This window comes from Taurulus bubalis, assembly GCF_910589615.1.
Source record: "Taurulus bubalis genome assembly, chromosome: 8".
NCBI classification, from domain to species: Eukaryota; Metazoa; Chordata; class Actinopteri; order Perciformes; family Cottidae; genus Taurulus; species Taurulus bubalis.
The window spans coordinates 5,385,656-5,398,632 of record NC_136596.1 but is presented as its reverse complement, the minus strand read 5'-3'; the positions used below and the strand labels follow the sequence as shown (position 1 = coordinate 5,398,632).

The window sequence follows — 12,977 nt, the reverse complement described above, 5'->3', positions numbered from 1 at the left end:
ACGTGTGTAACTCTAAGTGAATGCTGTTAAAATGTATAGTTATTGAGATATGTGTAATATGTGAGGATATAACGTATTTGTGTCCTGAGAAAACAAAAGTGTACTTTTTGTTATTATATGTTGTTGTTCTTTTTAGACTCATACAAAAGTGAGCAACACAAGTCGCCGTCATCCCGCTGGCTCCTGGTCTTCATTATCACCATCTTCTCACTGCTCACTGGATCTGTGCCTCCATTATCATCATCATCCTCATCCTCTTCCTAATCCTCATCTCCACTACTCATAAAATTCCACCTTCTTCCTCTTTGTTGTCCTCTTGGGAGCCAGGATGGACATATGCATTATTCCTATGACTAATTCATTGAGCGGCACAGTACAGACAGTTTTTACACATCATTTAGCCACATTAGGTTAACTGTGGAAACTGAACATAAATTATAGTCAATACTGGGAATTTTGGGTCATTTCAAATGGTAATTGGTCTCGGTTGTGGTTGCAGTTGTGTGTCATGCCCAAGAGGGGAACTGCCTAAATGGTTCCATTAATATAATGGAAAGGGAATGCGGTAAATGAAAGCACATGCAAGATTATCACTCGAGCTGAAAGGAATAAGACATGGGGGAAATAAACAATTAGACACCACAGATAGACTTAAATATATTTGTTTGTTTGTGTGATTAAATAAAGAAACAGTCAAGAATACGTCACTCTATTGCAAGTAATTTGTTCGTTTAGCATTTTATTAAGCTCTAATTTATTTAAGTGTATGCAACTAAAGTCAAATAATTAAGTCCAGTAAGTCATAAGTCAAATTTCTAGCCTTTTCTCTAGAGCTTTCTACTTCACTGGTTTTTTTTTACAAATTGATCCTAAAGACAAAGACAAAAACAAAAGTTGATTTATGCAAAGAAGCACAATAACATCATATACACACATTAGCTTTAGCCCCGGACTGTATATAAAGTGCTGGAGGAATTCAGAAGAAATAGATCTGTTCATATCCAGTGAAGTTTCCAGCGAAGACGGGCGTGTTGTTGTAAATCAGTGACGAGTCTTCTTCCTCAGGATTGTCAAACTGATGTAAACTTCTCCTTCCTAAACAAAGTGAGAGGCATGTGATTAGAGAATAATAGACAAATCATCACGGAACATGGTTTAGAAGGGTTCAATGTAATATTTGTGATATCATTTTCTAAAGACAAAATGTTATTCATGTTAATCCTCTCTCTTCGTCCATCCCGGCTGAATTAAGATATCTTTGGGTCTCTGGATGTTGAATGTCAGCGTGTCTCAATCATTGTATATACAGTTTATATTGGGATATCAATATATATTGGGATATAATAAATATTCTGTTTATGGATACAACAACCATTTGTTTTTCCTGCTCATTCATTGGCTGCATTGCCCAAAATAGTCGAATACCATCACAAGTTTGTATGAAGATCAATCTTTCCCAATAATTGACAAGATTAATGGCGTCTCAAACTCAACTCCTCCCTGTTGTTCACGCGCACACTCACAGACACACAAACTTGAACTGGAACATTCCTGGCTGCATCCAGGACACAACATTGTTTAAAGTTTTGTTAAACTATCGTTACAGTATCCACATGCAGATATCTACAAGGATGGCAACCTGTTTGGTTCTTCATAGGCTTTTGTAAAGAAATAAACTGCAGTAACAGTGGGCTTTTTATCGTTATCCGTGTGTTTGTAGCCGAAGAGACAGCCTCAGATGATTCTCAGGGCAGGTAGTTCCCATTGGGGCAGCAGGAGGCGACGGCCTCCACTGAGGGAGGGACAGCAGGTCAAAGACAGGGGCTGCAGCTCGGAGTAGTTTCACCCGAGCCATCAGAGAGCCAGAGGCAGAGCTCCACGTCGACCTGCACCGACAGCCCCCGAGGTAAGTTTGAGGTTAATCCATCATGGCTACACACACTGATAAAGATATAGGACACACTTACATAACAGCCACATATTTGTTGTAATGAACTAGAGAGAGTTATGGTGACTGGTTGACCTCTGACTGTCCGCTGGACACCGCTGGGTGTCTACGGGTAGAGAGCGGTAAGTATTAATAAGTATTAAATCCCCTTGTAAGAGTTTGTCATACATTTATCATTTGTTGGTAGTTTGATAGCATCCGAGCCGAAAGCCTAAGATAACCAAGGTAGTCCCTCTCTCGATAACCGGGCCGTGCGGCCGAGCAGGGAAGAGAGTTTGACTGGCTTTTCACTGCCTTTTGAGTGGTGTTTTCTTTGGAAATAATATGTTGTGGTTGTAAATAATAGTATTAGTATAGTTTCTGAGAGTTCTGCCACTTGCTGGCCCACCTAAACTCCCCACTAAAGGCCACTTTTCTGTCCACACAAACACAAAGAAGGACAGTGGGAAAAGGACAGGCAGAAAGTCATTTTGGGGAGGAAACAGTGTACTAGCTGCCTGTAAAAGCCTGTCTGGGTGTTTGAGGAGGGCAATAATGGGTTCTGTCTTCAGCTGGACAGGAACTGCTTCAGGGAGATGAACACATCTCTGAAACGCCTGGACAGGACACATATAAAAGCCTATAACATGGACATTGAATGCTCTATGCAAACAAAACAGTTTGAGAAGATGTAAAATAGGTTACATTTCATTTCTGTAATCTCAAAAGCTTTGGTCATGTTAATTTTCAATTGTTTAGTAGAGAAATATGATACAAATTCAAATACCTAGCCTTTAATAAATAGCCTTTATAACATATAATAATGACAAATACTTGCCAGATTTTTACATTTCTCCTAAAAAAAGGAGCAAAATCATTTTGATCACAGACAGTCGATGCTCCACAAATAAAAGGCCAACCTGATTATGCTTTCAAGAAGGACTTAACGAAGAAGTTCAGGAGTGAATGAAGGGACACGGTCCTACGCAGATCTCACTTGGCGGCCAACCGTCGTCTCCCGCTCTACTAATGGTGAGTTATCTGGTTTCATCCAGCCTGCTGGCCCTATGGACGAGGCTACATGATTGGTTGTAGGCCTATGTGTTTGTTCTTTCTTGGAAAAACAAACAAACATGTAATGCAAGGCAATGTCTTCTTAATTTCTGTTGGAGGCTAGCTGTTGGTAGGACCTTTTCGTCGTTGCTGCGCTCCGCTCTGTTTCGGACAAACACCAGACAGTGTGTTGTTGTTGAGTGTGTTGTTATCGTTATTGTTGTTAATGTTGTTGCTGGATGTGTTAGCCTAATCATTTTAGACCTTTTTAGGCCTATTTTTTTAAATGTCTTGTTGTGGCTGAATCTGCTATCTGCTGATCTTTCAATACAATATATTGTGGGACTTATGTGTTGCTTGATTGCTGTGTTGATTGATTGCCATAGGCCTACGGTTCATGTCTAATTCTATTGGGTAGGCTACCTGCTCAGCTGGCTTATTTCTTAGCTTGTGAGATTCTAAATAATACCGTATGTCACCTTTTTGTGGCGGAGTTCGATTATAGGTGAAAAGTTGGATTAGAGCTTCTCTCTCTCTCTCTTTCTATCCCTCATGTGAATTAAATCTTGAAAGCATTTGATTTGATTTGTAGATTAAAAGAAATAAATAAACGGTTAACGTGCAGGAATAACACTTACACTGCTGTGATAAAGAGCCCACCAGCCTAAACTGTTTAATACAATATGTATTTTGTCTATGCCATCTAGGTGCAGGAAAACACCAGGAATCTGGGTAGAATCCTAAACGGTGAATAATGGCCCAGTTAAAAAACACTGGCTTTATGTTGCTCCACATGGTATGCTTAACATTTGGTATTAGGTGCATTCCATGTGTATTTGGGCCCTTTATCCAACTTCACCTCTCAGATGAAGCAAAATAAATTAAAAAAGCAGTTCTGAGATAATGCTTGAATTATTGATAAATAATCCGAGAGGTCAAATTGGAAAAAGGGGCCAAATTTACAAAGAATGCCTTTTTATGAATACAATAATTGTGGAGGTTAGCAACCACACCAACTCCAGCTGCAAGTGCTTCCTCTGGCTTAAAGTAAAAATACATGTGAAAATATGACAAACTTCCATTGTTCAGCCCTGACACATTGATGTAAAACGTGTAGTCCTTTGATGGCAGGAGCAACTCCTGCTCTCGTCACGTAACTGATGATGCTAGAAATAGTTTCCAATGAGGAGCTTGTCACGGAGCAAATGAAAGCATCCCGAGCCGTCAGCCTTGATCTTGATGAAAGCGTGGCGCTTTCCTGCTTTGTCGGCTTGATCTGCATATTAGGTATGACCACATATTGGTCAGGCCACGGTTTTGAAAGACCTGATTTTTTCTTTCTCGAGGTTCTACTGTTGAGTAATAGCTACAAAAGGCATGGATTACATGATCAGAGATGGGATTTTTACTTCTTTAACAGAATATACTTTTTTAAATGTTAACCAAGATTCTTGTTTTCCCCATGAGCTTCTTCAAACCCCTCACTATGTTATCCCTTAATGCTGTTTTTGGTTTCATGGTTGCTAACTACTTCTTTAACATTGTTATTGTCGGGGATGGCACGACCATTTGTTATCTGCCTTAAACTCTATCTTGTCTCCCATGATTTGTGAGTGTGACCGGTTTGCTGTGTCCTCAGGATTCATATTTACACAACCAATGTGTGTATGATTGAATTATTTACTAGAGCACAAAGTTCTTTGTAGATCTAGCCCATTGATTTTGCTCTCAAAGTGCACCAGGTTGATGCATTTCACTTTAAAACGCTGCGTCGTCATGTTGAGAGCCGTTAAGAGGCAATGGGAGGGTCTCGTATTATGCACCTTTCAACCCACTGGAAGTTGTTTTCAGGTTCAATTAAATATATACCAGTCAATATATCAGCTAGCACCTATCAGACCTAACATGTTTACACCCTCTCTATTTTAGTGTTGGCTGACATGAATTTAAATTTCACTTTTATTGCAATCAATATAGATTGTGAGATTTCTGGAAATTAACAGTCTAACAGTATGTGTCATCATAACCCACAACCAGAGTTGATAACTAATGATACAAACAATAGTATAATTAATTATTGTGTGCTTGTCATCTTACCTTCATTGACAAAAAACTCCGCCAGCCGAGACGATAACTGAACAGCATGAGCAGAGTGAGGGAAGTTCTTCTTCCTGTGCCACTGAAAACGGTTCACCTCCGGGTGCCACTGCACTCCATAGAAGGGATAGGTTTTACCTGGCATGAAGGAAGGGAACAAACAGAATAATACATGTATTAGCTCATATACTATAATAATTCCAAGTTAATCAAATTGATGTAAAAGTCATCTTTGAACCTTCTATGGTTGACACAAAGTGGACTCCGTTCTCGGCAACATTCGTTGACAGCAGGGAGAAGAAACTCTGCAGCCTCTCATTTTCCTTGAAGGTCTGAAAGAACACGTCTTTCTTATTAACATGACAGTATTATTTATGCATTAACCATGTGTAATCATTTTGTGTGCGCTAAATTGTATACAGCACACTTGATTTTTTAAGGTGACATAACGATAACAATATATGTGTTCTTGTACTTGCTTTGTGTGCTGTAACGTGTTTGTTTTCTTCACGTGGGATCAATAAAGTTTATCTTATCTGTCAATCTTGAAGACGTGGACAGATGAATTCTCTGGGGAGCCCCGGGACAAAAATACCCATGTTTCTGTACACTGTGTTCAGTCTTATTGTGGAATATTGATGGACTAAAGTGTGCTGAGTGGTAATTTGATTAAACACAAATTAATTTAGGAATATGCGCCGCATAAGTTTGATATCAACCTGCAATTTAAATTGCACAATGAATCAAATTACAGTACCATAAATCAATGTTCACCTGTGCGCCTGGATTTTTTTGGGGCCTTGGGGAAGTAATCCATCTTTAAATAACCACGTATAAATCTTGTAATGTGTAATGAATATTAAACCAGCAGATTGTTAATTTGTACATGCACCTGTGCACTGTATGTTTCAATAAAGGTCAAAAGAACCAGTCATGTGTGACAGAAATCCCAATGGGAGACACAATGTCTCTAACTTTGTTTCCCATCACAACTCAGAAACAACACGAGAAGTGAAACACGCTGTCGAGTATGTAGAAAGAGTATGTGGTAGAGAGAGCATGTAGCAGAAAGACACTCTACTGTACCTTCACTGCAATGCCATAGTGGTGAAAATTGCCAGTGAGTGGTTCTTGGGCCAAAGCCTTCATAAGATTGTAGGGGAATCCCTCAAACATCCTACTGGAGCCGGCCTCTGCAGCGAGAAATGCGTGTTAGAAAACAACCAAACTTAAAGGATACGAGGGGTCATCAAACTAATTCTTATTACAAGACAAAAACACAGAACCCGCTCCGATTTGTAACTTGCTTCTGCTGACACCAAGTGGCACGACTCGGCACATGTTGTTCTCCAGAAAATCTTCCCAAACATGTGAGATAGCCCACTTTATTTTGACCTCACCGTCTATTTGGAACATTTTCACTAAATGCTATGAGTGAAAAAAAGACAGCAATAATGCAGTGAGCGCTCACCTGGGGTCAGGTCCAGGGGGAGAGCCACGTTCTCAGCTGTGGTGGTTTCCAGCAGATTTTCTCCGGCCACCAGCACCGTCAGCAGCTGCATCCCCATGCATGTACCCCAGATGGGGAAGAAGTCACCTTCGTCATTGGCCTGCAACACACACAGAGTCACGTTTTTGTTTCTGAAACAATAAACGAAAACTTATTCAGGCTGTTGTAAAAAAAAAAAGTGCAATACTTAAAAATACACTTTGCAATGTAATATCAAATATATTAGTCCTCATGCAAAGCTTCCTTGAAATCATCTCAACGTAGTAGAGTAAGATGTTTTATTTTTCACTATGAAATGCTGTGCAGTTCAAAAAGAGTCTCACAAAATAAAAAAAAGCATGAGCAGTAACTCTAAATTGAATTCAAGCACATTGTTTTAATTACATTTAAAAGATTAAAAAGGCAGAGAATTAACATAATTTGACTGTTGGAGAGAGAAACAGTGGGAAGAAAGATCTGTGGAACAAACCGTTAGAGCGAGTCTGTAAAAAATCTTCGCCACCCTGGCAAAGTCCGACGTCTGCAGATCTACTGCTCCTCCAATGAGAAGCAAGCTGAGCAGAAACCACATAGTTAGAACCGTGACACACTGAGAGCCGAGGGAAAATGCAATATGTGTATTTATTTAAGTTAGAAATGTAACTGCATCATCTCATCAATCGGAGCGCAGCTCACCCGTTGATGTTCCTGAAGATGCTTTCATATTCAGTGATTTTAAGAGTCAATCTGTGGAAGACAAATAAAACAATAAATGCTTCCTTACTATATTATTGTACATGGTTGAGACAGTAAACAATGATGACAGGAAAATCATATACATTTCCAGTCATACTGCATCTTTCTATAACTCAACATTACTCTGATGCTGCTGTCTAAAAAAAGCAGTGTGCACGTTTGTATTCGGCACATTAAAAAGGTGGGTGTTAATAGATAGAATGCTCTTACATCATTTTCAATAAATGCCATTGTTTTTTTGCTGCAAAAAGCTCCAGTAAAAAAACATATGGTGTGATGTGGCCCTTCTTTACATGTATAAAGGGCATCAGAGGACTCGACCCACCTGATAGGCATCACTCTGCTTCCCCCAGACTCAACGAACTTCACATAGGAGGAAGGTATGTAGGTCCTCCCGTACGGTTTCATGACTTCATCTGAAACTATCTGAGTCAAAATACCTGTGGGACAGAAGACATGTAGTAGTAATACAGCTGCAAAGAAGCAGTCAATTCTTCTATTTCTTAATTGTCTGTATCCCCCCCCTAAACGTCTCTTCCTCTCTGGTGGTACGTTTCACTCACCGATCACAGGTTTGTCGTTCACAGCCGCTTGGTTGTGTTCAGTCGGCATCGCTTTGTTGCAACACAAGAAGCAGGCAAAAAGCAAACACACGTATGCTGAAGATCCCGTGTTCGACATGAATATCCAGAGACGGATGGAGCATCTAAAACAGTACGAGGGTGTTGAGAAGAGTGTCGGTTTATGAGAGAAGCTGCAGCAGATTTATATATGTCGAGCGAGAAGAGGATATAGTCAGTACAGGGAAGTGAGGAATGTCCAGATTTACATGTGATGACTCCTCGAGTGCACATTCAGGTCATGCAAGTTGTCTGCTGAGGTAAACAGAAATGTTCTGCCGACAGCACGGACTTTTTGGCAAAACTTTATAGCATTTATGGTGATGGGAAATAATCCCACCTTCATTAGTCAGAGGACGGTTATGCAAATGTTCGAGGAAATTACACGAGAGCGTGGAAGAAAGAGGTTCTTGGTTCACGACGGGGTTTCAGTTGTCAAACAGGTTTCAGCCTGAAAATTAAAGCAGGCTTTTCTATTTATAGGATTTTAAAGGAGGGGAGCGTGTTGTGCAGTCTGAAGCCAAACTTTGCTGACAAAGACTCTTGTAACATCACTCCAGGGGTGTTCTCTCCATTTAAAAAAAATGAATGGATGGACATATTGGAAAATCTGCTTTATTTCAGATTAGCACCTAGCATATCTTTGTAGCGGAATAAAATGACCATCTCTGATTACTTCCTTTAAAAGAAATCCTGGAAGCAATACGGTTACTGTGCAGTTAGATTATGTGGACAGCAATGAGTCTGTTTTCCAGTTGAATCAAGAGCAACAGCGACATAACTCGTGGGGTTTTTGGTGCAAAATAAACAACACAAGTTCAACAAACAAACCTTCCACACAACTGGTGGTAAAATCCTCAGTTTTGCAACAATTTGTTTTCAGATCTAGTTTTATGAACACACGCATTTAGGCTGGATTATTAATTGGGTAAAGTGGGAAACAACTTCATTTAAGGACCTTTACGGGCCCCGGGGGTCCCAGATTAGCTGCATGTCAGATGTAAGGAGATGATTTAGTATTATTCTTGTTAATATTATGCTAACATGGAGCATATTCCTAAAAAAATAAGTGCTTCTTAATCAAATTACAGCAAACTACCTGACGCAGAGAAAAAAAAAGGTTGTAAAATGTGATTCCAGTATGTTACTGGTTGTTTATGGGTCTCTGCATATTATAAAGCTGCCATGTGTGCACAGTGTTTAATGGGGACTTGAAAGTGAAGGGAGGACTTTAGTGTGGGGCTGGAAGGTCAACAGGGGCCTTGGGGCATGTTAAGGCATGTTAGGCACACATTTTATTTTAATTGGTTTCACGATAATAAAATAAAAATAGTTTTAGAAGTGGTTTTCTGCTGTGACGCGTGTCCCCTTTAACTTTCTGCTGATGAGCTGAATAGGGCTTTGTATGTGGGTGATAAGAGTGCTTCTGCAGAGAGCAATTTAAAAGTCGGTCACTCCTCTGCCTCCAGTTTATCAAAATGAACCACCAGGTAGAGACAAATGCCACCAATGATACAAATTCACAGTTGGAGTCTTTGGCAAATAATACGTAACGAAAAATGATGCTCACCCAACCACAGCATGCAATTATTATTGTTTAATATTTGTTATATCCAAATTGTCTTTGACAATGATGTATTTCATGTATTTATTTAGCTGGAGTTACATCACAAGTTAATGCAATATGTACACAGTATGTATATACATAAGTATATGTATAAGTAAAAATCCTTCATACATCATTATAAAAACAACGCAGTGAGATATGAAACATTGTTAGAGGTCACATTACTCAACTTTATGTCGATTGTATTCAGCATCAACTTGTGAAAAACGTCACATATTTAGGTTTCTCAGAGTGCATCTTAACTTTAAAATACTGTCTATTACTTAAAAGACTTGCAGTCTTTATCCAATCTCCAGCACCAACAATTTCAGATGCTACAGAATCAGTTAATTCTCATACACAGCTTTAAAAATAAAATCTTTTCAGCCATATTACCTATTGTCAGTATTGAACCGACATTAACACTTGGTTTGGTCCCAGTCACCATCGTCAAAAGACAGACAAATGAACTTCCAACAGGATCAGTCTTTCTCTGCAAACAAAATACACAAGCAGAAATTAGTTGTAGTATTTTAAGTAATCTAACTCACAGTTTCTCCTTAATCCACAATCCAAGTAATAGGGATTTGTTGTCGATGTATTGTTTAATATCGTTTGCCACGTACCCGTCAGCCTTTCTATTTCCTGACAAACATCTTCATACACATCAGCCAGCAATTCTTCCTTCGGCTTCAGTCCCTCCAGAAATACTGAAGAAAAAACAAACAGATAAATCAGTCATTTTCATCTTGATAACTAGTGAATCTGCTGCGGTGATCAGCATGTTCATGTGGCATCTTTTGACTGGATCCTCACAAATTCCAGACACCGAGCTCTCCATCTCCTGCCGGTTTTTCAGGTACATTGGCCACACGTGTCCATCGAAGTACCCAGGAGGATCGGGGGGCGTGTACACCCTCGAACTGTCAATCAAAGAGGGACGAACTTAAAGAGGCAAACTTTCTCACTCTTTTTTGGGGTTACTACAGCTCAAACATAACTCATGGAAATGAAATTGAAACAAAATCAATGTACAAAAGGTAGAAACAGAAAAGACAAGTGTTTTGATTTAAAAATCTGACACCTTCGTCTCCTTTTGCAGACATCGTAAGGTATTTCCATGAAGTATCTTTTGTAAAACAGCTCATTCAGAGACCTGGAAAGGTAAAGCACACAAAAACACAAGTTAGTTACAGCAGTAGGACCCAGAATACCTCATGATTACTACTATTGTTATGGAGAGAGAAGTTTTATCAAGTTACATCTAATTTCTTGGGAACTTTCTGATGACAAACCGTAAATTACAAATGTGTACCGGTGGTTGAAAATGAGGAAACCCTCCACTATCAGCACAAACACCTCCTCGTCCTCTGATGGTGTCGAGCGCTCTGGGTTCAGGCCTCGCCGCCTCAGGAACGCCGCAGGATCTCTTCGCCACGAGTCGACCTCGCTCATCATCGTGTCCATGTGCAGCGCGTCGAGCACTTCAACAGAATGCAGTGAGAAGGACTACATTAGATGAAAGTTATTTATCAGCTAAATGCTGAAGGCTGGTTCCAGCTTCTCAAATCTGAGAGTTTTCTGAATGGGAAACTGGAACTAATAATGTTCACTATTTTATGAGATTTTATAAGGGTTATTATTTAAAAAGAAAGAGTAGAGATTTACAATAATAAAAAAAAATCCTTAGCGGATGCTCTATGTTTTTTTAATTATTATAATATTTTTATTTATTTTCTTCAGTAATTTGTTGGTATATTTTCTATACATTTATTATATTTCCCAACATGAAGGTCTAAACTTGTATAATCTCTTGCTCTAGAAGTTTTCACTTATTTAAATATATTGGAGATTTACATTTATCTGCTGGCCATTTGCAGATTTTCACAACCTCCCCAGGTGGATAAAACTCCCAAATCCCCAGAAATAAATACCAAGGACATGGCCGCCGTGTTTGTAATTGTATAGCTCCTTGCATCCCCATTCATGCATGAATCTATCCTCCATTTTAAGATGGATGAATTGACCGAAAATGTCTTACTTAATTAAGCGCCCTTACTGTCATATTGCTTGAACCCATTGCTGTCCACTGGTACCACAGAATCATCCTGAAGAAAAGAGCATCCACTGTGATCACTCAAGCGTTCACACATACAGCAGAACTGACAATGTGTAAAAGGTATGATAGGAATTTGTTTAGCGTCTACTTTAAAATATGAATCCTGTGCAATGAGACAGCTGTTGGGTATCTGCTGGTGTAAACTCTTGGAAAGAGTAGATTTTCCCGCATTGGTCATCCTGAAAGAAAAAACAATGTGCAGATGTGCCAGACAGTACAGAAATGTTTCCTTTTTTTAACAGTAAAAATCTAGGTCAGAGTAATTTTGCAGAAAACACACATTTAAGGGAGCCTCATCAAAAAGTGCTTTGTTTATGTAAAAGAAAAAGAATTTCTGGTGAATATCGGGGTATACTCTTTGATATCGGCCTCAAATATCCTGCCTTGGCCAGGCTATAATGGACACGTTTGTTTTACAATTGTAAAATGTCACATTCAGTACATATTTTGGTAAATAACTAACACTGTTGCGTGTGGTCAAAGATGCAACCAAACCACACTCGGAAGTGCAATACAAACAAGCTATGATTTCAGATAATTCACTTGCAATTTTAATAGCACGTCTGTAGAGTGAGTTAATGTCAGAATAAACACAAACCTCTCATGAGTCTCTGTACTCCAAACCACCTCTTATCAGTCTTTTCTGCCACAAGTGCTGTCACGTGCTGTACTGACCCGATGACGTAAATACACAATAAAGCACCGAGAAACATTTCAGCGTCTCAAAACTGACTTGTTAAATGTATATATGAAGCAATAGCAAAGAGTTCCCTTCATGTGGTGTGAAAAACATGCATGCAAAATGCTGTCTGCGGTCCAACAGCTATGTGGAGGCGGAATGACCCAAGGAGAACAATAAAAGGCATGCGGGAAACACAGCATCCTCCTCGGAACTTACTTACCCACCAACTCCTACGACTAGTGTCTTCATGTCAGTGTTTGAGTGAATTAGCAGCTTGTGCAGACTGAACTAGCGCACAGACGTGTTGGCTGCTGCTGCTGCACCAACACGGAACTTACTTCATCGCTTTTCCGCTACGGGACGCTCGTGATTCGCTGGTGGAGCTGTTACGTCAAAAGACCGATAATATACGTGGTATGCAGTACACATCAATAGTGTTACGACACGGTTCTGCTGATTGGAAACCAGTTGAAGTATGTTAAAACTAAAATAAATGATTCATTAATATACATAGCATACATTGTGCAAACAAGTTTCGGGTTCACATACAAATATGGAAAGTAAGTTATATATAAAATAATGATGATCATAATAATAACGCGTGTGTGTGTGTGTGTGTGTGTGTGTG

The 12,977-nt window shown here is 39.4% G+C and overlaps 2 protein-coding genes across 3 annotated transcripts; both read right to left on the bottom strand.

Annotated features, from left to right (window-relative positions):
* Window positions 1-642: 642 nt before the first annotated feature.
* Window positions 643-8,003, bottom strand: LOC306740054 (gamma-glutamyl hydrolase; the record flags this gene model as incomplete). Of its 2 annotated transcripts, none has more annotated exons than XM_079222160.1 (9): window positions 643-1,095; window positions 5,078-5,215; window positions 5,316-5,409; window positions 6,164-6,270; window positions 6,549-6,687; window positions 7,057-7,141; window positions 7,263-7,313; window positions 7,648-7,762; window positions 7,886-8,003. In XM_079222160.1, the coding sequence occupies 9 exons, from the start codon at window positions 8,001-8,003 to the stop codon at window positions 977-979; spliced, it is 966 nt and encodes a 321-aa protein (XP_079078286.1). In that variant the 3' UTR covers window positions 643-976. The 2 variants fall into 2 exon arrangements, with proteins under 2 accessions (XP_079078286.1, XP_079078287.1); XM_079222161.1 differs by lacking the exon at window positions 643-1,095 and adding an exon at window positions 2,898-2,992 and having other exon boundaries at window positions 7,886-7,976.
* Window positions 8,004-9,594: 1,591 nt separating this feature from the next.
* nmrk1 (nicotinamide riboside kinase 1) lies at window positions 9,595-12,598 on the bottom strand (the record flags this gene model as incomplete). The annotated part of the gene is made up of 8 exons (XM_079222427.1): window positions 9,595-10,041; window positions 10,175-10,258; window positions 10,365-10,471; window positions 10,633-10,704; window positions 10,864-11,032; window positions 11,608-11,656; window positions 11,756-11,846; window positions 12,570-12,598. The coding sequence occupies 8 exons, from the start codon at window positions 12,596-12,598 to the stop codon at window positions 10,031-10,033; spliced, it is 612 nt and encodes a 203-aa protein (XP_079078553.1). The 3' UTR covers window positions 9,595-10,030.
* Between the last annotated feature and the right edge of the window lie 379 nt (window positions 12,599-12,977).